We start from the raw sequence: 23381 nt of genomic DNA on the forward strand, positions 1-23381 counted from the left end.
ACTCACCGGAGCAGCGACCGCGGTCCTCGGCGCATGGAAACGGAGGCGACGCCACAGATGGAAGCGAGCCGGCATCCAGGTGAAACTCCGCAAGAGAGGATACAGATTGGCGTTTCCGTCCATCCACCTCGCGAATGTACGCTCCCTACCCAACAAAATGGACGAGCTTCATCTTCTGATAAAGACCAGTAAAGACTTCAGACGTTCCGCCGCATGTGCTTTACGGAGACTTGGCTTTGTGAGGCTGTACCCGATGGCGCCGTCATACTTCCAGCTTTTCATCTTCACAGAGTAGACCGCATCACGGAGTTATCAGGGAAAACAAAAGGCGGCGGGATATGCTTCTATATCAACGAGAAATGGTGTACTGACGTCACGGAGCTCAGCACACATTGCAGCCCGCATTTGGAGTCGCTGTTTTTGAACTGTAAGCCATTCTACTCGCCGCGTGAATTTGCATCATTCATCCTGGCTGGCGTTTACATCCCGCCTCAAGCTAACACGAACGCCGCACTGCTAATGCTCACCGAACAAGTCAACGAAATTGAAAAAAAACACCCGGACTCACCCTTCATTATTCTCGGGGACATGAACAAACCCAAGCTCAACCACGAATACAATACAATACAAAATACAAGCAGCACATCGACTGTCCTACCAAGGAAAATAACATTTTGGACAACTGCTATATACTACGCTAAAAAACGCATACCGTGCTATACCTCGCGGAGCACTGGGCTCGTCTGATCACTTATTTCACTTAATACCAACATATCGGGAAGAACTTAAATGCGCAAAGCCTACGGTAAAAACAGTGAAAAAGTGGACCAATGAAGCAAAGATGGAACTTCAAAGCTGTTTAGACTGCACAGACTGGATTGTCTTTGAAAATTCAGCTGGCAACCTGAATGAATATACGGACACTGTCATATCCTATATCAGTTTCTGTGAAGAGGTGTGTATACCAACAAAGTCATTTCGCACATTCAACAACAACAAGCCGTGGTTCACTGCCAAATTTAAGCAGCTTCGCCAAGCCAAGGAGGACGCATTCAGAGATTCAGAGCAGGGACAGGCCCTGTATAATCGTGCTAGAAACCAGATGAGGAAAGAAATTAACATTGCAAAGAGGAACTATGCAGCAAAGTTGAAAACACAGTTTAGTGCTAACGATTCTAAATCAGTCTGGCATGCATTCCAATCGCTGACAAATTACAAGCAATGATCCCCCCAAGCTGAGAACAATAGCACACTAGCCAACGAATTGAATACCTTCTACTGCAGATTTGAAAAGGACTCTTTCACTTTCAAGGCCCAGCAGACGATGTACTTCATGCGGCTTCTGAGAAAGCACGGCCTGCCACAGGAGCTGCTGAGGCAGTTCTACACAGCGGTCTCTGAGTTCTCTGTCAATTGACTGTCTGTTGTCGTACTACAGCGGCTCCAATTACCGGAGACAAATTCCTTATGTGTTTTTTGGACATACCTGGCAAATAAAGATGATTCTAATTCTGATTCTGGTTAATGGTTCCATCAATCACAGCAAGTTGTCCAGGTCCTGAAGGAGCGTAGCAGCCCAAGACCATCACACTGCCCCTACCATGGTTAACTGTTGGTAGGATGTTCTTTTTCTGAAATGCTGTGCTACATTTATGGCAGACGTAACAAGACACAACCCTTCCAAAAAGCTTGCATTTCATCTCGTCAGTCTGTATAATATTCTCCCAAAAGATTTTTTTTTGCAAAAGTAAGACAAGCCTTTGTGTTCTTTTTGGTCAGCAGCGGTTTTCGCCTTGGAACTCTGCCGTGGATGCCATTTTAGCCCAGTCTCTTCTTCTTGTGTCATGAACCCTAACCTTAACTGAGGCAAGGGAGGCCTGTAGTTCTTTAGAAGTTGTCCTGAGTTCCGTTGCGGGTCATTGCTGTTCTCTTGGTGTAGGCCGGCCACTCCTGGCAAGGTTCACCGCTATTCTATGTTTTCTCCATGTGAATATAGAGGTTCTCCATATGGTTTGCTTGAATCCTAAAGCTTTAGAAATGGCTTTTGTAAAGGCTTCTTTATACTCGCGCGGACGGCGACCGCTCTGACGTCACTGCAGCTATCTGGCGCGTAGTTTGCCTTTATACTCTCGTGCAACCCACGCGTGCAGTTTTGAAAATGTACTACAGTTCACCTCCAAGTCGAGGGTGTCGCTACTGCTGGTATTGGCTAGGACACCACAGGATGGAGTTTCCTCTGCATTTTGTTGGCCATTTCCGGTAGCCGTTTTTACTTTCCTTTCAGTAACAAAGAACAAATCAACAACAATGGCGACTGTGGAACAGTTGGAACAGTGTCTGCTAGAACAAATGGACCTAGATGACCAGATGATACGTTGAATTATGCTGCAAAATCGAACGAGAAGGCAGTGGCGTAGATGGTGTGTAGAGCCAAGGGGCACGCTGAGTCAGTCATCACAGCATGTGACTAAAACGGAACAATCACGAGAGATGATCTCCGCGGCGTTCGACGCGCATCAACTATTTTTGGCGTGTGCGCGGCAGGCTACGCAGAGGGGCCGCGCGGAGCAATTCGTCGGTCTCGTGATGCAATGCGGGCGTTGTCGGCCGTGGGAGTATAAAGAGGCCTTAACCCTTTCCGGACTGATACATGTCAATTACTTGATTTCTGGAATTTCTTTGGATTGTGTCATTTTGTTGTAGCTTTTTTTTAATGTCTTTTGTCTGACTTGATTTTGTCAGGACAGATTCTGTGCTAACCAGTGGGCTGCCATCATTGATCTAATTAATTGAAAAATGACTAATGTTAAGAAGAGGCTCATTCCATGATTACAGTTCAAGTAATTTCATTTTATTACATTTTCAAGTTTATTATCCATGCATCCATTTTCCGTAAAGCTTATCCTTGCTAGGTTCCCGGGCATGCTGGACCCTATCCCAGCTAACTCTCTGGGAGAGGCGGGGTACACCCTGAACTGGTCGCCAGCCAGTGCACATACAAATAAACAACCATTTGCACTCACATTCACGACCTACGGACAATTTAGAGTCTTCAATTAACCTACCATGCATGTGTTTGGGATGGAGGAGAAAACCAGAGTACCCGTAGAAAACCACGCAAGCACGGGGAGAACCTGCAAACTCCTCACAGGCGGGGCCGGGGATTGAACCCGTGTCCACAGAACTGTGAGGCTGACGCTCTCAGCATTCCTCCACCGTGCCGCCTGTTTTGAATTCATAAAAATAAATTTGTATTTGTAAAGTTGTTTTGTCAGTTTTTATTTCACCGCTTTTACTGATGTTTTCGATTTTTCCCGTGGTATCATTTCATGACCGGTATCACGGTACTTTGTGCAGGTATAGCATTGAAGTCAGAATGTTGGTATTGTGACAGCACTACATGTATTAGATTTTTTCATTTTTCATGTCAACAATACAATTCCGATTTTTTTCATATCCGACCCAGGCCTCTTTTATATGTGGATATAAATCGCATATGTACCCGACGTGAGTGCAGTATGGACACTCACAGGGCGCGCATTCGACTTACACGTCATTAAAACGTACAATTGTTCGACAAAACAGACATGCTACAAAACGGTAACAGCTGACGAAGCAGTGGAAAACTGTCAGTGTCGAAAAGAAGGTGCTTTCGAACTGATATGCATAAGAAAATGTTGGTTCCGGTTGTACAAAATCCTTGAAATCGCCACAAATGCGTAAAGAGGAGACCTACGCAAGGGGCCGTATTGACTTCCGTCAACACGGCGACTCGTGTGACACGGATGCGTTCTGTCCACAGTAAAAGCCACATTTGTTTTTGTAATGTGAACGACGACATGAAAAGATCGGGTTTAACAAAAAAATCGGAATTTTGCATCATGCCCTGCAGTGTGAAGAGACCGTGGATAAGAGAAGGACACAAATCAGGGCCATCTTGGGCTATGTTCACACTCTAGGTCAATTCCGATTTTTACGGTGCCTCGTATCACACTAGAGCCGAACTGAGTGCTTCAGGCACTCCTTTGTAGCCACCACCATCAGACTTTGCAATCGCATTTGGGACCGCAACTTGTCACTGCACCCCCATCACCACCAACCTCAATCAGACAACACCTGTCATCCATCGACTCAATGCTTACTTTAATCTGCTTGCATCCAAAAGCACTCTGTCAAGTCATTGTATAATGCAATTACTACATTTTTAAGGAATTCAATATGAATAAACCAAGGATAACTTAATGCCAAAATGTGGCACAGCACTTCTAAATTCACAATTTAAACCGAGGCAGTTAACTTGAATTCGTTAAATCGCAGATCATGTGTTCTTATCCTCAAGTTGGGGGTGATCTAACTCCCTCAAGAAGTGTCCACAGAGTATGGTCCTAGGTTCTCATGTTCGGGAATGGTGCTGACAGGTTCGTGATGAAGAGATGGAGGAGCTGGAGCAGATGCTGTGCAACTACTGTGAGCTACCTGCGGCAGGTGGAGTGGAAAATGGCTATGGCAAGGTCAACATTCTGTTGCAGACATACATAAGTCGCGGAGATGTGGACAGCTTCTCCCTAATCTCAGACCTTTCATATGTTGCCCAGGTAAGAAAAAAAATGCTCAATGAGGGAAATATTATTAAAGCAATGGAACATACCGGTAGATGGTTTCTGGTTTTATAGACTTTATTTTTTTATTTTTTGGCACTTCTAAATTGATTACCTGGAGCATTTATAACAGTGTTGTATCCTATCCTTTTTTTTTTTTTTTTTTTTTTTTTTTTAGAAAAGTTAGGGTTTTTCGAAAACAAACTAAACAGCGCAGCCCTTAACTGCAAGCTGATAAGGCAAATTTGTTGGAATATAATGTAAGATGGCCTAACAAATGAAATACAAGCAAATACTGATTTTTATTGTATTATTTATTTCTTTTTTATTCATCTTGTGGTGGAACATAAGCCACCATCCAGCAAAGCATGAGATCCTCCTCAGACCCATGAAGCACTTTGACTGGCACCACCAATGTCTGGGAGAAAGAGGCAGTATGTAATTTCAATGTCACCTGCGTATGTGTGGCACTAGTATGGTCGCTGGGCCACACCCTGAACTGGTCGCCAGCCAATCGCAGGGCACATATGGACAATTACTTGCACTCACATTCACAACGATGGGAAATTTAGAGTCTTCAGTTATCCTACCATGCATGTTTTTGGGATGTGGGAGGAAACCGGAGTACCTGGAGAAAACCCACTCTGGCACGGCGAAAACATGCAAACTCCACACAGGTGAGGCCGGATTTGAACCCGGGTCCACAGAACTGTGAGTCAGATGTGCTAACCAGTCATCCATCCATTTTTTATTTTTTTTTTAAACAATTCTATCTCAACCAAAACCTTCAGTCGTGTATCATCGGGCAGTTCTGCCATCTGACCTCTCTTCCAGTGCTTGACTCATAGCATCCACCAGTGCACAGCTGTGGCCATTGGCTGTCTAAACTAAATGTATCATGTTACATGGCACTTGGATTTCTTCATTATGAAACTTAGTAGAAGTTGACTTTATCTGCTATGTGGAAAGAAAAGGCAGCGATACAACCTGGGTGGAAAAGCTACTGTATATATAGTGGAGACAAGACAGGACAGGATAAGAGCAGTCAGCTAGAGTACGGAGAGGGGGGTCTGTGGGGTTATTGGGTTTTTACTGATTGCCTGCTTTTCTTCTGCTTTTGCCGCTTTTCCAGAATGCTGCTCGAATTGTCAGGGCATTGTTTGAGATTGCTCTAAGAAAGCGTTGGCCGGCCATGACGTATCGACTGCTCACGCTCTGCAAAGTCATTGACAAGCGGCTTTGGGGCTTTGCCCACCCTCTTCGCCAGTTCTCCAACTTGAGCCACATTGTACTGACTCGACTGGAGGAAAAGAAGCTCACTGTTGATCGACTAAAGGATATGCGGAAAGACGAAATTGGTAAAAAGATATCACTGTTTTTAAACGTAGACATTTTTTTCCAATCTGAAATGGAAGTTGGACCAGATTTGAATTTTGCATTTAAATTTACATGTAAATTGTCTTTCAAACATTACCCACCACATCATTCAAGCTTGGCACTCATTGGTTTTGACATGAGTTTGACCTCAACAGATCAAAAAGCTTCAGGTTTTTAAACAACTCCACATTTCATTTTTTCTTTTCTTCAATTCAATCATATAGTTTGTCAGACATGATCAGTCTAAAGTGTTCTCTGTCATAATGCTGATGTTTGAATCAAGCGAGGATGAATGAAATAGATGTATGTGCGCCATTTTTTAATATTATTATTAATATGCTTTAAATCAAATGGGTAAAAGGAGCTGCTGACAGTTATAGCAAAATCCGAAGATTTGGAATCCCCAAAAAAGGATATTTGTGATGCATGACTGGAAATACAGAATTTTCTATGTATGCAGTTTTACCGCAAGTCAACATGGCCTAGGCGCATGCGACTTTGTTTCATTCCAGTCATAACACGTTAGCCATTGTGTCAATATTGTCTTTCTTTGTAATCTTAGTATTATAATACCAGGTGTATTGTTTCCAGGCCACATGCTGCATCATGTAAACATTGGCTTGACCGTCAAACAGTGCGTCCATCAGATCCCTTCGATCACAATGGAGGCCAATGTTCAACCGATCACACGAACTGTCCTACGCGTCCGTCTCATTGTCACACCTGACTTTCGTTGGAATGATCAGGTAAATATGAGGTCCTTTGATAAGGAATTTGAACCATGGTCTGTATAACAATTTTTACACATTGAATCTTATTTGCTGCGTATGTTTACCTGCTTGTGAATGTGAATACAATTAGGGAAACAAAGATAAAAACAATTTTCACTTAATTATGATTTGTAAGTTAAAATATATCTTTCTTCATCATTCTATGCCGGCGACATACTCTATAGTTAAAAGGCAACAGTTGAATTCTCCTCCAATAAGATGGGAGAAGGTACAATGAAAATCTGTAACCCAACAGTTTTGCTTCAATTAAACAGGACCAGATTTCACACTAAGTTTGTCAGTTTGTGAGTAAAGTGAGCCAGGACCCTCATTATTTCAGTCTTTTTCTTCAGTGGTGTGCCATGAGATTTTTCTTGTGTAAAATGGGTGCCTTGACTCAATTTTGATTGGAAAACACTGGGTTATATATAGGTCAAATTAATGTAAGAAGTTTTGAAATGATTTATCTTGGACTCTTTTTTTTTTTTTTCACAAAAAAATGCCATTTGAACAAATAGGGGTGTGTATACTTTTTATACAATAAATACTGTAGGTGAAGATCAGAACCCTTTTTTATGACACATTTATTTATTTCACACAGGACTAGGTAGCTTTGAATCGATTGTTTTTCCTTAATAAATAAAATCACCATTGAAAATCTGCATTTTATGTTTACTTGGGTTATCTTTGCCTGATATTTACATTTATTTGATGATCTTAAACATTCAAGTGGGGAAACTATGCAAAAAAAAAAAAAAAAAAAAAATTGACAAGGGGCAAATACTTTTTTTACGGCACTGTATGTTGAGAGACTTCTGTGGTTGAGGAATTAAACTGTTATGAATGAAAATCCTTTAGTTTTGTTATTACTCCATGAACTTTCTTTCATCTGGAATGATCGTTTATTGGTTTTATTTTGGCATTTTACAACTTACCATTATTTCACTATTTTGAGAATTACAAGTGCTATATTAATTATGGATTATCATTTAAGGTGAGGACAACTACTGCTGATTTGTTTTTAAAACTTTAAACAAAAGACAATCTATTTTTTTTTCTCCTTTTCTTTCATGGTTCAGGTGCATGGGTCTGTGGGTGAGCCATGGTGGCTATGGGTGGAGGACCCAATTAATGATCACATCTACCACTCTGAATACTTCCTCCTCCAGAAAAAGCAGGTTGGTTTTATGACACCACAAATTAAATTCCCTTTTAAAACTAAAAAAAAAAGAAACAAAACTCAACATGAGAAGCTCAATGATCCAGCATATTTTTTGAGTAGAGAACCCCTGGTTCACCCCTGGTCAATTGGAAAGTAAATATGCTTTGTAAATCTATTATATGATTGTAAATAAAACATGGTCAAAGTCAATTTCAACTAGATTTTACTGCCATATCAATAGCAATGCAAATTACCAAAATGCTTGAAAAAAAATAGTGTTTCTTTTTTTTTTTTTTTAATCTGTGTGTAGATTCTATGTGTCACATAGGTCACGGTAATTGCAAAGGTTGAATTGAGGCAACTGAACATCCATCCATTTTCTGAGCCGCTTCTCCTCACTAGGGTCGCCTAGCCTATCCCAGCTGTCATCGGGCAGGGGGCGGGGTACACCCTGAACTGGTTGCCAGCCAATCGCAGGGCACATAGAAACAAACAAGCATTCGCACTCACATTCACACCTACGGGATGTTTAGTGTTGTCAATTAACGAAGGCGAGGTCGATCATCGGAACAGGGTCTCATCTTACTGTGAGTCTGTGACGTGGAAACAAGGAATGCTGGAACGCGACGAGAAAGAAGGAGACACGAGGTTGAATGCAAGGGGTAACTAGGGTGAACGAAGCACAGGTGGTGAAGATGCTCTCAGGAGCAGGTGTGTGTGTGAAACAGGGGGAAGACAAAGAGCGGAACACACACCCATGACATATATATCTACTTTTGAACGTTCTGCTTAAGGATAACTGCAAATCCATTGGACTGAAAATAGGATCTGAAGGTTGTAATTAAGATTGCTTCTTTCTAAGACAGTATTTGTGTGTGTTCCTAATTCTGTTCAGGTGGTGATAGGGGAACCCCAGCACATTGTGTTCACCATTCCCATTTTTGAACCTCTCCCCTCTCAGTACTACATCAAGGGAGTGTCTGACCGTTGGCTTGGTGCTGAAGCCATCTGCATCATCAACTTCCAGAACCTTATCTTGCCTGAGCGGCACCCCCCCCACACCGGTACCCTACCTCATACAGGAATCCTCATTAGAACCAGCAAAACAGACGCTAAGTAGATAATGCAATTTCTGTTACAGAATACAGAAGCCTAAAATGACTTTTTCCAAGAGTCTATTGTCACAAAGTCAATGCAAAAAAAACAAAACATCAAATATACGACATAAAATATCAATGGTGTTTGTGGTAAGAAGCGGTTATAGATTAAAGAGGAGGTCTGGAGTCTCCCGTCCTCAGTTGGTCATAGATGTTGCGATCACAGCATGCATGACGTCACTCCTGTTCGCCACAAGCCAAGTTCAAAGTAGCCAAGCAATGGTAGTGTCCGTTTTCGGGTGACATACATAAAGAAAGAATGTCTTCATTTCCAGTCCCATCTATAGCCCCGCATTACTCCTCAACTCCTTGGGGCCACTTTGCCGACCCTTCTCTGTCAGTTCAGCTCGCCCAGCTCCACCCCGCCACTCGTCCGGTCGTAGAGCGCCATCGCACTCCGCCGGCTCTGACATTTCCGCAGCTGTTGGAAGAGTGCTCCTAATCGAGGCGCAAAGCCAACAATGAACAGCGCCGACATTCCCCCCCTCTGGGCGCAAACACCGACATTTATTCAAGCATGCGTATGCTCAGACGTGTGCGTAAAGCGTATGTACAAACTTTCCCACGCAAAGTATGGGATTTATCAAGTTGGACTTATGCGTGGGTGGGGCGTGCGTAGATTTACCCACAACTCTGTGTACACACACACAAACCTTATGGTAGAACAGTGAAACTACACTGAGAACACAACACTTCTGACACCCCCCCCCCGTGTGTACCAGGCAAATATGTGCCAACTGTCCATGAGGTGTCACTCACTGAAGTCTGGGGGAGGCTTCAATACATGGCAAGTGTCGTTTCCCTGAGATGCAATTGCTATAGAAATCAATTTGGAAAATATATTGACACTTTAATTGTGAAATCAACCTTCACATCGCGGACCCGATGGCTTTGCCAGTGAGAGCACTGCTCATCTAACAGGCTACTTCAGAGAGGAATATGTTTTTGTACTCTCTTTTAAATAAATACTGTCCAATAAATGTCATTTAATCTGAATACTGTGCTTATGGGTGAACGCCTGTTTGGACGGCCAGCAGTAAGAAACTTTAAGCGAGTGAGCCAGCTGTTGATCAGCGTTGCCCAGCAACCATACTAGCGCCAGACATACGCAGGTGAGTCAGTTAAACTGATTTCACAACCGACGATGACATAGATCAAATAAAAACAAAAGGATTCAAAATGTACTCGACACCATTGCGCCATTAAGATGACTGCAGTTGTTGTGAGCGACACTTTCAGACGAACAAGCTGACATGGAGCAAGTTTGAAGCGAAAATGCCCCCGAGCAGGTGCATGAAAAATAGTGTGCAGGCACTGAATTCGTGTTTGCCAATTACCGTAATTTCTGGTGTATATTGTGCACCCATGTATAATACGCAGCCCCAAAGTTGACCTCAAAATTCTGGAAAACCCTTCTCCCCATGTGTAATGCATTTTTACAATGCATGATTTTGCTTCTACCCATATGATCAAAACATGAAGTTTTATCTGTATTTTGTTCTTTTTTTTCATTCTGACGTTAAGCACTTTATTTGAACACATAATACTTTCTTTTTTATTTACTTGCTCTTATTTTGAAATTCACAGCCCTACTTTTATTTATTAAATGAGAAAACACAAAGTTGTGCTCATATGTTTGATTACCCAGGCAGAATTTGTAAGATGGTTACAATTCTTTAAAGAAAACATGAAGGGCCAGGCGAAACACATTTATTTTTATTTTTCAGAAGCATTATCATGTAGTGAAGGAAGAAATGAGGGCAGTTGATGTTAGAGAGGAGGGTGCAGGAGATAAAGAAGATGATTATCATTAAACAAAACAGAATCAAAAATAAATTAATTATGGTTGTTGTTCGGTCATCAGTCGTATTTAAAAAAAAACCCCACTATATCTCACAAATTCTGCCAGGGTATGTAAACTTATAAGCTCAACGGTATATTTATGCAGTCATACCTACCCCTGTCATATTGGAATGAAAGTGTAGACCAGACCTTTTCATAACCACTAGGTGGCGGTGGCACATTGGAATGAAAGTGTCCAGCTTTTTCATAACTTCGAGATGGCGACATACATTTATAAAATGTGAAAGATTTTTCTATTTTCCTTATACCTATGTATTACGCGCACTATTGACTTTTGACAATTTTTTTGGGGGGGGAAAGCGCATTATACACGAGAAATTATGGTAATATAATATATGTCGACTTTCATCCGTAGCCCGGCGTAATGTGGTAGGAATACATTAAGGCCGTTGGGCAGAGTGCGTACATGGCCAGAAGGTGGGCAAATGATAGAATTAAGTGGATGGCAGAATGGGCGCAGTCAGAAAAGCGCGGCACAGCATGCCCTTTCTGAATCAAAAATATGGGATAATATGCCCCGAAGAGCATAACCAAAGTGCATCAAGCTCCTGTTGTACCTGTGAATTTTGGCCACCGGATCATCGTAGCGGCAGTTTGTAGACATGCGGCATTTCACAATCGACACTAAGCCGAATCCTGCCGATGTGCAATTATTTCCCTGGCCCCAGTTTACATCCAGTTGCCATACAGACATCATCAACAAGCCAAAATTAACATGGTCTCCCAAACATATAGTTGGTGCCATAGATTGTAATAAGCACCATGATAGTGGAATCTCTATTTCACGGACTAATTGGAGCGGGGGTCGTCTGTTACATCCGATTGTCCGTTACATTAAAGCACTTTTTTGGTGGCCATAAACACCCATATTATTGTACAAAATTGTTTTGTAGTTTTTTTATGGCCAAAAATGCCCAATAGACTACCAAGTTATTGTAAATAAATATTTTTAAAAAATCTTGAAAATATTTTAAAACATTTTAATTTAATCAACCTTATCACATTGTTGTGCTTGATGTTGACATTGTTGATTTACTCATAGGCGAGACAAAGCGGGTCGCTTTCATGAGCCGCAAGGATTTAGTGTGCTTCCCACTTCCAAATCCATTGTCATGATCGAACAGCTTGACAAAAAAAAATGTTACTGAACCAAAAACAGCATGTTCAAGACTCCAGAGACTTGTGTATCAACATCGTCCCCATGCTGCTCTCTCTCTCTGCGCAGAGCTCAATGCGACAATAGATAGAACTCCTGCCATCATGGCTGCCACGCCAATGCATGGCCTGGAAATGTTGCCACATTCAACATGGCCACCAAATATAAATGAATTGCCTTTGATGGAATGTCGCCACATTCAACATGGCCACCACGTAGGCACAGGAGGCGCATCTGTTGCTTGGATGTTGTCGGATTGCACATCAGTAACCTGGGGCCTCATGTACAAAAGGTGCGTACGCACAAAAACGTGGCGTCCATTCTTTTTCACGGCAAAGTTCAGATGTAGAAAGACTGACATGACCGTGGAAATGTGCGGTGCCTCACGCCGACTGCATGGCTGCATCTTTTGGTGCTTTGGCGACACTTAGAGGTGATGCTGGGAAACTGTTCTCATAAATCTGCACACCAGACACGCGTGAATAAATAGCACTGATGAACAATTCATGCCCGGCAACATTTGATTTCAACAATGCAATTGAGGCAAGGACTGATAATTAATTTGTTAACCAGTGTATTTAATAAACCACTGATATTTGTGAGGACACCTACTAATTGATCAAGGCGATCATTTATATGCCGCCTATTGCCCTCACAATCGCTTCGTGACTCCAGCACATGCACTGAAAAAAAGAGTCCTTTGAATTTACTTCATTTGAACATGTACATCGGTTGCACATGATTAAAATGTGTTTAAATTGACATAATTTACTCCTCTTCTAAAAAAAAATAATAATAATTAAAAAATACATTTAAAAAAAAAAGATTTTTTTTCAGTCTGCGTGTCCTCTCCTGTGTATTAAAATAATAAATTGAGGAATAAAAAAGCAGTCAAAGTTTTTGATATCCTCTTTGACATGCAGATGTGCTTCTATTTGAATTCAAAAGATTTATTGCAAATACCACACATACAACATTTACGCATGAACCTTTATCTCACAGGGCTGAGTGTAGGTTACTGTATGAACACATTTGTTCGGAGTTCTAAAAATACATGGTATTAACCTTGTGGGGTGAGCACAGTCAGCCACACGTCCTCCCATCACCCCTGAGAGAGCAGCGTCACCCATGATCGCAGCGATTCTCTCCTCGAACGGGATGAGGCCCTCCGCGCCGGTTTCTTCCGCCTTTTTTTGGCCACGCTTTGGCGGTGGGCAGCCGTCCTCCGCTTCACATCCACCTTAATGTCTGACCACTTCTTTTTTTAGTTCAGCGTGCGTGCGCTATTCTGTCTCCACAGCATTGACAGCCGCACACGCGCTGTCCCACTCGCTTCTCTTTCGCGTGTTGTTAACGCCATAGGACAGCGTGCCAAAGAGAATTTTCTTGCGTGCCTCCACTTCATTGAGCAACTTCACATTCAGAAAATTAATTTTTCTTCATTACCTTACTCATTTTCCTTTTTTCTGATCATGCAGAGATCGGCATCTCAGTTGCAGGGTTCATTTAAATATGATTTGCATATTCAAATGTAGGCGTGGACAGGGAGGAGTCGGCTACTCCGACATGTGCGCTCATTTCCACGTTGATTGGGATGTACGGAGGAAATATGCTTGGATTCATGAGTACGCAGAGTTTCATACATCTGGATATTTTTGTGCGTACGACGTTTTCTGGATTTGAGCGTACACCATGTTTTAGGAGGAAATCCACGCAAGTCTGCACATGAGGCCCCTGGAAACTCTCTGCCTATATGCAATGCCAGTTAATAAGAGTGGCTAATTCAGAAACTCAAAGACTTTGTCAATGCCGGTTTAACTGACAACTGGAAACTGTTTTTGGACACATGTACTGTCCAGACAGTCCGTTGATTGCGATATCCGTTAAATCAGGGTCCAGTAAATCAAGGTTCCATTGTACAATGAATTTAGCTACATGAATAGGAAAGGATTTTATTCAGTCAATGCACGGAGGTGTTCTGTAGACTGACTGGATTGATTAATTAATGAATGAATTGTGTGGTCCTCCAGGCGATGTGGCTTGCACGATGGAATGAATGAATGAGTTCATTCATTCATTCATTCGTTCAGTCTACAGAATAGCTCCATGGATGTGCACCTTGGAAGCTGTGGTTGAGGATGCACGTCTCATGATGTGTCCTCGACCGTGCTTGCAATACAGGTAGCCATAATTGCTTTTCTTCCTCCAGTCAATTCAAGATCATTCTCGTCTGTGGGCCGTGAAACGTTTATTTTCTAGACTGCTCCTTTCTCTGATCGATAGAATCGACAGCAGCGGTTCAGTTCTTCCATCGTCCCATGTAATTTTTTCCTGTTGTTGGTAACACCACACACCGTGTGTTTGTGTGTGTGTGTGTGTGTATATATATATATATATATATATATAGATAGATATATTTTTTTCTTCTTCGGTTACCGATGAAGTTCAATTACAGCTGGGTTACATTTGGACTCCTCAGACAAGTTCCTCAATCAATGTCTGTCTCGCAGAGATATACATTTTCTCCGCCCTCTCTTTCGGGAAGAGAATTCAATCCCTGCGTTCTTCGAAGGATGGTTGCTCCTATATATGGTCAATTGGAGGCATCTCTCAATTCAAATGACGACAAACGTGCGCGACCGTGGACGTTTAGAACAGGTGGGATTTATCAGCGCTCATTCATTACTTACTGGTGTGCGTGCGACGGGTCCCCGCACCTTTTCTCAATACAGATGTTTTTGCACTTGCACACAAACTAAATTTCAGTTGTACGAATGAACCTACAACCTGTTCTACGTACTCTGTGATAAATTAGGGCCCAGGTTTTTGCAATCTAAAAAAAATGATACCACGATAAAGTTTGACTCTATTGGTAATGAACGAAAACGATTCAAAACAGAACAACATGATTTTACTTTTTTGTTTTCCAGAAATGTGTCTTCCAATATCCAAATTATATTTCCCTCACAGAGTTGTTGGACCTGCAGCCGTTGCCAGTGACATCTTTGGGATACCGGGAGTATGAAAGCTTGTACAAGTTCACGCACTTCAATCCCATCCAGACACAGATCTTCCACACACTGTATCACACTGACACTAATGTCCTGCTTGGGGCACCAACGGGCTCTGGAAAGACCATCGCTGCTGAGCTGGCCATGTTCAGAGTCTTCAACAAGTACCCAAGCTCTAAGGTAAGGAATGCAAGTCTTCCCCACCAGTCTTAGTTTTGGGTAGTCCTTTGTTTGTATTGTACATACCATTGGTCATATTAAGCAACTATTTGTGTGTCAGAATAAATTTAGTTTTGTTGGGATTTGTTCTTAACAGCTCCAAAGGCATTTTGGTTCAGGACATACAGTACAGGATGTGTATATGTCTGGGTCATAAATAGAACAGTGAGGCAGAAAAAAAGTTAATTCATCCCACTTTGATAATTATAATAATAAAAATAATATTATAGGGGATTCTCAAACTGACACCTTCTTGCGCTCATGGCAGGGGAGCTGCTGAGGATTTTGCCCCCCATGAAAATAAATCTTACTGCCCACCCGCCCATCCCCAACAGTCATCCATAACGACAGCGGGAAATTCTGATTCTGTTTTAAAACTATACAAGGACTGAAAATTAATTGAAATTCATTTAGATTAAATTATTTGCTGCAAGACTGATATTCTAAAACCCGTCTGTTTTTAAATAGCATTCACACATGGTTATTCTACACCAAACGTTTTTTATTACTGTTATTATTATTATTATTCTTATGTGAATTCACAGTACACCAAAATTATTTTATTCTTCTTCTTATTATTATTATTATTGTTGTGTGAATGTAAAGCATTCACACAGATGTTATTCTACACCCAAAAACCTTATCATTATTATTTTGTGAATGCAAATGTTATCGTACACCAAAAAAACTGTAATATGTGAATGCTTCCTATTCTTTTTTTATTTTTATTATAATTATTATTGTGTGAATGCAAATGTTATCGTACACAACAAAAACTGGAATAATATGTGAATGTTTCCTATTCTTTTTTTATTTTTATTATTATTATTGTGTGAATGCGGAAAGCATTCCAGCATCCACCTATTATTCTACACTAAATTTCTTTGTGTGAATGGCTCCACATAGTTATTCCCATTCCACATTCAAAACATTCAGCTCAGTCAGAACTTCTTCAAAAAACATTCCCCACATTCCCACCTTTTTTACCCCCATTTCACATTTTCCCACATTCTGCCATATTCTACCTTATTCCCTCCTGCTTCAACATTTCCTGACTGATTCGAACCTTTCCACCTACAAAATAATTTACACATTACCCAAATTCCCCGTTTTTCCACATTCAAATACAGACAATAGGTAAGCAGCTTGGTGTGAAGAAATCAACTGGAGGAGCATTTATTAGAAAATGGAAGACATACAAGACCACTGATAATCTCTCTCGATCTGGGGCTTCCACGCAAGATCTCACCCCGTGGGGTCAAAATGATAACAAGAACGGTGAGCAAAAATCCCAGAACCACACAGGGAGACCTAGTAAATGGCCTGTAGAGAGCTGGGACCAAAGTAATAAAGGCTACCATCAATAAAGCATTACCCCGCCAGGGACTCAAATCCTGCAGTGCCAGACTTGTCCCTCTGCTTCAACCAGTACATGTCCAGGCCCGTTTGAAGTTTGCTCGAGAGCATTTGGATGATACCGAAGAGGATTGGGAGAACGTCATATGTTCAGATGAAACCAAAATAGAACTTTTTGGTAAAAACTCAACTTGTCATGTTTACAGGAGAAAGAATGCTGAGTTGCATCCAAAGAACACCATACCTACTGTGACGCATGGCGCTGTAAACATGTGCTTTGGGGCTGCTTTTTTGGAAAGGGACCAGGACGACCCCTGCTGGAGCCATCACCGTATCGTGGTGGGGGGGTTTGTGTGTCACAGTGATCCTACGAGCTAAGTTGTCTGGGGCTTCACGCCCCTGGTAGGGGTCACCCATGGCAAACAGGTCCTAGGTGACCAAAAAGACCCCTATGATGAATATTATGAATGGATTTAGGTTTCCCTTGCCTGCACCCATGGGACAGCCCGCAAGTGTAGCGTGGGTCCCCCTTCCCATGGGCTGACCACCTGTGGGAGGGGCCATAGGGGTCTGTTGTAGTGTGAGCTGGGCAGTGGCCGAAGCCAGGGACCTTGGACCTTGCCAGAACGAAGACAAAGAGCGTGCAAAATCCTCTCGGACCTTCCACATCCTGGTCACCAGATCTTTCAGGTTCTCCTATCTCTGGGGTTGAGGACACCGAGGTGGTAAAAAAGCTCCTTGATGGAAAGGCCCCCGAGGGTGGATGAGATTCGCCCGGAGTTCTTAAAGGCTCTGGATTTTGTAGGACTGTCCTGGTTGACACGCCTCTGCAATATCACGTGGACATCGGGGACAGTGCCTCTGGATTGGCTGACTGGGGTGGTGGTCCCCCTTTTCAAGAAGGTGGACCGGAGGGTGTGTTCCAACTATAGGGGGATCACACTCCTCAGCCTCCCTGGTAAGGTTTATTCAGGGGTGCTGGAGAGGAGGGTCCGCTGGGAAGTCGACTCTCAGATTCAGGAGGAGCAGTGTGGTTTTCGTCCTGGCCGTGGAACGGTGGACCAGCTCTACACCCTCGGCATGGTCCTCGAGGGTGCATGGGAGTTTGCCCAACCAGTCTACGTGTTTCGTGGACTTGGAGAAGGCGTTCGACCATGTCCCTCTGGGAGTCCTGTTGGGGGTGCTTCAGGAGTATGGGGTACTGAACCCCCTGATACGGGCTGTTCGGTGAGGGTTGGACTCACCGACTTCAGCAAGGCTGCCCTTTGTCACCCATTCTGTTCATTACTTTTATGGCCAAAATTTCTAGGTGTAGCTGAGGTGTAGATGGGGTCCGGTTTGGTGGCCTCAGTATTGCATTTCTGCTTTTTGCAGATGATGTGGTTCTGTTGGCTTCATCAAGCCGTGATCTCCAGCTCTCACTGGAGCATTCGCAGCCGAGTGTGAAGCGGCTGGGATGAAAATCAGGACCTCCAAATCTGAGACCATGGTCCTCTCTCGGTAAAGGGTGGCGTGCCCTCTCCAGGTCGGCAATAAGTGGAAGAAATGGATGGATGGTTGTATCAGAATGACTGATTCATGGAAAGGAAAGAACGAAAGGGGCCATGTATTGTGAGATTTTGAGTGAAAACCTCCTTCCATCCACAAGGGCATTGAAGATGAAACGTGGCTGGTTCTTTCAGCATGACAATGATACCAAACGCACCGCCCGGGTAACGAAGGAGTGGCTTCGTAAGAAACATTTCAAGGTCAACCACAAAACTGCTCTCGAGGAGATCTGCATGGAGGAATGGGCCAAAATACCAGCAACAGTGTGTGAAAACCTTGTGAAGACTTAACAGAAAACGTTTGACCTCTGTCATTGCCAACAAAGGGTGTATAACAAAGTATTGAGACAAGCTTTTGTTATTGACCAAATACTTATTTTCCACCATAATTTGCTAATAAATTCTTTTAAAAATCAGACTCTGATTTTTTGGGGGGATTTTTCTCATTTTGTCTCTCATCGGTGAGGTATACCGATGATGAAAAGTACAGGCCTCCCTCATCTTTTTAAGTGGGATAACTTGCACAATTGGTGGCTGAGGAAATAATTTGTTGCCCCACTGTCGCTGTGTAATTGGACGTTTTTTACCGAGTGTCATATTATTTTGTCAGTATCGTAATTGTATTCGGGGGCTCTCTCGGCCCCTTTAAAAAAATGGTCCCCAAGAATATTTTCCTTAATTTCTCCTTTCCAGCATCACCGAGGGTCCTAAATACTAAAAAGAAAAAATAATAATTGTATCGCATTTATTGCTTCACAAAATTATTTTTGTATAGCAATTGCTGAGAGGCGGCATGGTGGACGATTGCGTGCATGAAAACTATAAAATTGCCCCTAGATGTGAATGTATGTACGAATGGTTGTTTGTTTATATGTGCCCTGCGATTGGCTGGCGACCAGTTCAGGGTGTACCCCGCCTCTCGCCCGATGATAGCGGTACGGAAAATGAATGAATTGCTGAGATTTGAGTCGCAATTTTTCAAAATGCTGTTTCGGCCAATAATTGGAATGAAAGTTCTACTAAGTACTAAATCCCTCACAATTATTGTATGCTTTCTACCCGCTATTTTAAAACACTTTACTCCATATACAGTGGGTACGGAAAGTATTCAGACCCCCTGAAATGTTTCACTCTTTTTTTATATTGCAGCCATTTGCTAAAATCATTTAAGTTCATTATTTTCCTCATGAATGTACACACAGCACCCCATATTGACAGAAAAAAAACGGATTTGTTGAAATTGTTGCAGATTTATGAAAAAAGAAAACTGAAATAACACACTTCTTCTTCTTCTTTTGAGCTAATACAGCCATGAGTCTTTTTGGGAATGATGCCACAAGTTTTTCACACCTGGATTTTGGGATCCTTTGCCATGCCTCTTTGGAGAGCCTCTCCAGTTCTTTCAGGTTGGATGGTGGACGTTGGTGGGCAGCCATTTTCAGGTTTTTCCAGCGATGCTCAATTGGGTTTAAGTCAGGGCTCTGGCTGGGCCATTCAAAAACAGTCATGAAGTTGTTCTGAAGCCACTCCTTCGTTATTTTAGCTGTGTGCTTTGGGTCATTGTAATTTTTGAAGGTGAACCTTCGGCCCAGTCTGAGGTTCTGAACAACCTGGAGAAGGATATCCCTGTACTTGGCCGCATTCATCTTTTCTTTGATTGCAACCAGTCTCCCTGTCCCGGCAGCTGAAAAACACCCCCACAGCATGATGCTGCCACCACCATGCTCCACTGTTGGGACTGTATTGGACAGGTGATGAGCAGTGCCTGGTTTTCTCCACACATGCCACTTAGAATTAAGGCCAACAATTTCTATCTTGGTCTTGTCAGACCAGAGAGTCTTATTTCTCACAACATTGGATTCCTTCAGGTGTTTTTTAGCAAACTCCATGCAGGCTTTCGTGTCTTGCACTGAGGAGAGGCTTCCGTCGGGCCACTCTGCCATAAAGCCCCGACTGGTGGAGGGCTGCAGTGATGGTTGACGTTCTAGAACTTTCTCCCATCTCCCAACTGAATCTCTGGAGCTCAGCTACAGTGATCTTTACCTCTCTCACCAAAGCTCTTCTCCCCCGATTGCTCAGTTTGGCTGGACGGCCAGCTCTCGGAAGGGTTCTGGTCGTCCCAAACGTCTTCCATTTAAGGATTATGGAGGAACCTTCAGTGCAGCAGAATTTCTTTTGTAAACTTGGCCAGATCTGTGCCTTGCCACAATTCTGTCTCTGAGTTCTTCAGGCACTTCCTTTGACCTCATGATTCTCATTTGCTCTGACATGCACTGTGAGCTGTAAGGTGCGTGGCTTTTTAATCAAGTCCCATCAGTATCATCAAACACAGCTGGACTCCAATGAAGGTGTAGAACCATTTTAAGGATGATCAGAAGAAATGGACAGCACCAGAGTTAAATATATGTCACAGCAAAGGGTCTGAATACTTACGGCTGTGTGATATTTAGGTTTTCTTTTTTAATAAATAAGCAACAATTTCAAGTTACATTTTTTTTCTGTCAATATGGGGTGCTGTGTGTACATTAATGAGGAAAAAAATGAACTTAAATGATTTTAACAAATGGCTGCAATAGAACAAAGAGTGAAAAATTGAAGGGGGTCTGAATACTTTCCGTACCCGCTGTATAGAGGCATAGTTTGACCTTTTGAACAAATAATGTTTTGTATAGAATGTATAGAATTTTTGCCTTGTGGAAAAGCAGTAATCCTATTTTGGCAACCCTGCCACAAACCACAAACTCATGAACAATATCATGAGTTTGTGGTTTCCGATTGTCCGGGGGGAGCATGAAGGTAACAGGACGCGTGTGCGGGGAAGCGAGGGAGATGGACGTTGGGGAAAAGGACAGTTGGCCACCCTGCTCATAGATATCCTATATATGTCTACGATGTTCTTCCCCCTTGTCTCCCTTGGCGATGACGGCATTGTGCAGTGGAGATGATGATTAGTGATTTATAATGCGTTGACACCAGATGCAAAGAGAGCTTTCACCTCCAAGGCTTGGAAGCCGTTCACTGTAGTAAAGTACCGTGCACCGAGCATTCACTGGCAGTTGTACCCGGAAAGCAGGTAGGATGGACAACTGTTCAATGTGGACGTGCTGATTTTTATTTTTTTTTACAATAGTGAGTTAATTTGATCTAATTCATTTCAGAAATTTGTATTCAGTGTTACGGCCGGAACGAGTCAATGTTCAGTGTTTTCAATCACAAAATACGGACGTTCCCTAACATTTGGCAGCTCTGTACCAATCAGCCTTTGTTTACCTCTGCCTGCCACGCAGTTTTCATGCCTATCAGTCCATGCTCTTTTCGCCGAGTTCCGCGAAATAAACGGTTCGATATTTATTTTGAGAGCTGCTGACCGCTCAGAAAAAGGGTTTACTTACTGTAAAAAAAACAACAACAACATTAATTGCATATTGTAGCATTGGAAGTGGAAGAATGTATCACAAAGACCTCATCTTATGCCGGATGTGGCGTTACGATATCATATATTTCTGACCCTGCCATACCTGGCTCAATGTGGAGATAAAAGATAGTGGCCACATTTAACATTGTTTTTTTAGTGACAACAAATGCATTAATAAGTAGAATGAAATGATTATTATTGATTTTGCCCTTGAAGGATTATACATAATTATGAAAAAATATTTAAATGAACTGATTTGTCTTGAAAGAGCCATACACGAAAGACCTATATAATGGATTGATAATGTGTGCAAACAGGTTTGCAAACTTTTTCTGTCATTACCAGAGCTGACAAATGTAACGGAATGTCCGTATTTTGTTCCGGAAATCACTTAACGTTGATTCGTTACGGCCATAACACTGATTGTTCTGGATATTGGGGGGGGGGGAACTCCAGCGTCTGACATTACTGGCGCGTCCACATTGAACAGCTGCTTGCTGCGCGCTATTTTACTACGCCCCTGGCGGCTGCCGAGTCACAGAGGCAAAAGTTCTCTTTGCTTTCTTTTTGTCAACACATTGTAAGTCACAGATCATCGCCTCCATGGTAGCAAATAGGCGACACTTCTTCCCATGCGTCTTACAAAAGTGTCACGAAGGGAGGGCAAGGTGCTAATTGCTAAGCTATCGTGACAAGCAGTCGCCAAACATTGCTCTGCATTGCTGGTTGTCCCAGAGAATGTGTGATGACTCGCCTTTCCAGGTCAGTCCGGATTGTGTCAATAAGTCAATAAGTTTGACCTTATTTACTGTTACACAAATACAGATGGTAAATATAAGAATTCATTCAATTCTCGCTACATCCTGCAGTCAAGAAATACAATCAAATAAGTTTCACTCAATCAAAAATGTCTAAGTTTGTAAATCAATGTTTGTTACTGTGCTTTCAGGTGGTGTATATCGCCCCTCTTAAAGCGCTGGTCAGAGAAAGAATTGAGGACTGGAAAGTCAGGATCGAGGAGAAACTGGGAAAGAAGTGAGTTTGGCCGGAAGAAATTGCCACAAGTACACATTCAAGCTTCGATGAAGTAGGCCCTATAAGTGCATGATAGGGTGAACACTTGGAACAATAAAGTTGCCAGATGTTTGTGTCTATCAACCAGTGAACAATGGGGAAGGAGAGCATCACGATGACTGACATGAGAAAATGATTCATCATTTTAGATACTTTACTGTAACAAATGCATGGATTTTTTGATTCAGTCAACATTTGATCCTTTTTGTATGTATAAGAAGGGCGTTACAATGGAAGTTTTAAAAAAGATAAACGGATGTTTCAGCACAGAAAATGTTTTACATGGTTCATCTTTAGCTTGGTAGGTTTAAACAGTAAAGTAATAAAACAATGGTGTGAGCCGGTTATGTAAATTTGATAAGTTACAGTACATCTTCGATATGAGAAGTATAAAGTGTTCTCCGTACTTTATCTGTGTGTAGAGTGACAGAACTGACGGGCGATGTGACCCCAGATATGAGAGCTATCGCGCAGGCTGACCTCATTGTCACCACACCGGAGAAGTGGGATGGAGTCAGCAGAAGCTGGCAAAACAGAAGCTACGTTCAGAAAGTCGCGATCCTGATCATTGATGAAATCCACCTGCTTGGTATGTAAGGGGGTTTTCCAAATGTTACCTGACTGATTTGCTCTTCTTTAGTTTGTAGGATTTTCACAATATTCATATGATGAATAG

At 42.4% G+C, this 23381-nt stretch overlaps 1 protein-coding gene across 4 annotated transcripts in view; it reads left to right on the forward strand.

Moving 5' to 3' along the window:
* Positions 1–23381, forward strand: part of ascc3 (activating signal cointegrator 1 complex subunit 3) — a 175459-nt gene that overhangs the window by 91387 nt on the left and 60691 nt on the right. For 2 of the 4 annotated variants that reach the window (XM_061673583.1, XM_061673584.1), the window contains exons 20-27: positions 4419–4595; positions 5731–5956; positions 6567–6721; positions 7825–7923; positions 8803–8971; positions 15054–15274; positions 22581–22666; positions 23128–23294. In XM_061673583.1, coding sequence (XP_061529567.1) covers positions 4419–4595; positions 5731–5956; positions 6567–6721; positions 7825–7923; positions 8803–8971; positions 15054–15274; positions 22581–22666; positions 23128–23294 — 1300 coding nt within the window. Of the gene's footprint in view, positions 1–4418; positions 4596–5730; positions 5957–6566; positions 6722–7824; positions 7924–8802; positions 8972–12152; positions 12376–15053; positions 15275–22580; positions 22667–23127; positions 23295–23381 lie in introns of those variants that run through there. The other 2 variants (XM_061673585.1, XM_061673587.1) reach the window with 2 other exon arrangements.

This window comes from Phycodurus eques, chromosome 4 (genome assembly GCF_024500275.1).
Source record: "Phycodurus eques isolate BA_2022a chromosome 4, UOR_Pequ_1.1, whole genome shotgun sequence".
Classification (NCBI taxonomy): Eukaryota; Metazoa; Chordata; class Actinopteri; order Syngnathiformes; family Syngnathidae; genus Phycodurus; species Phycodurus eques.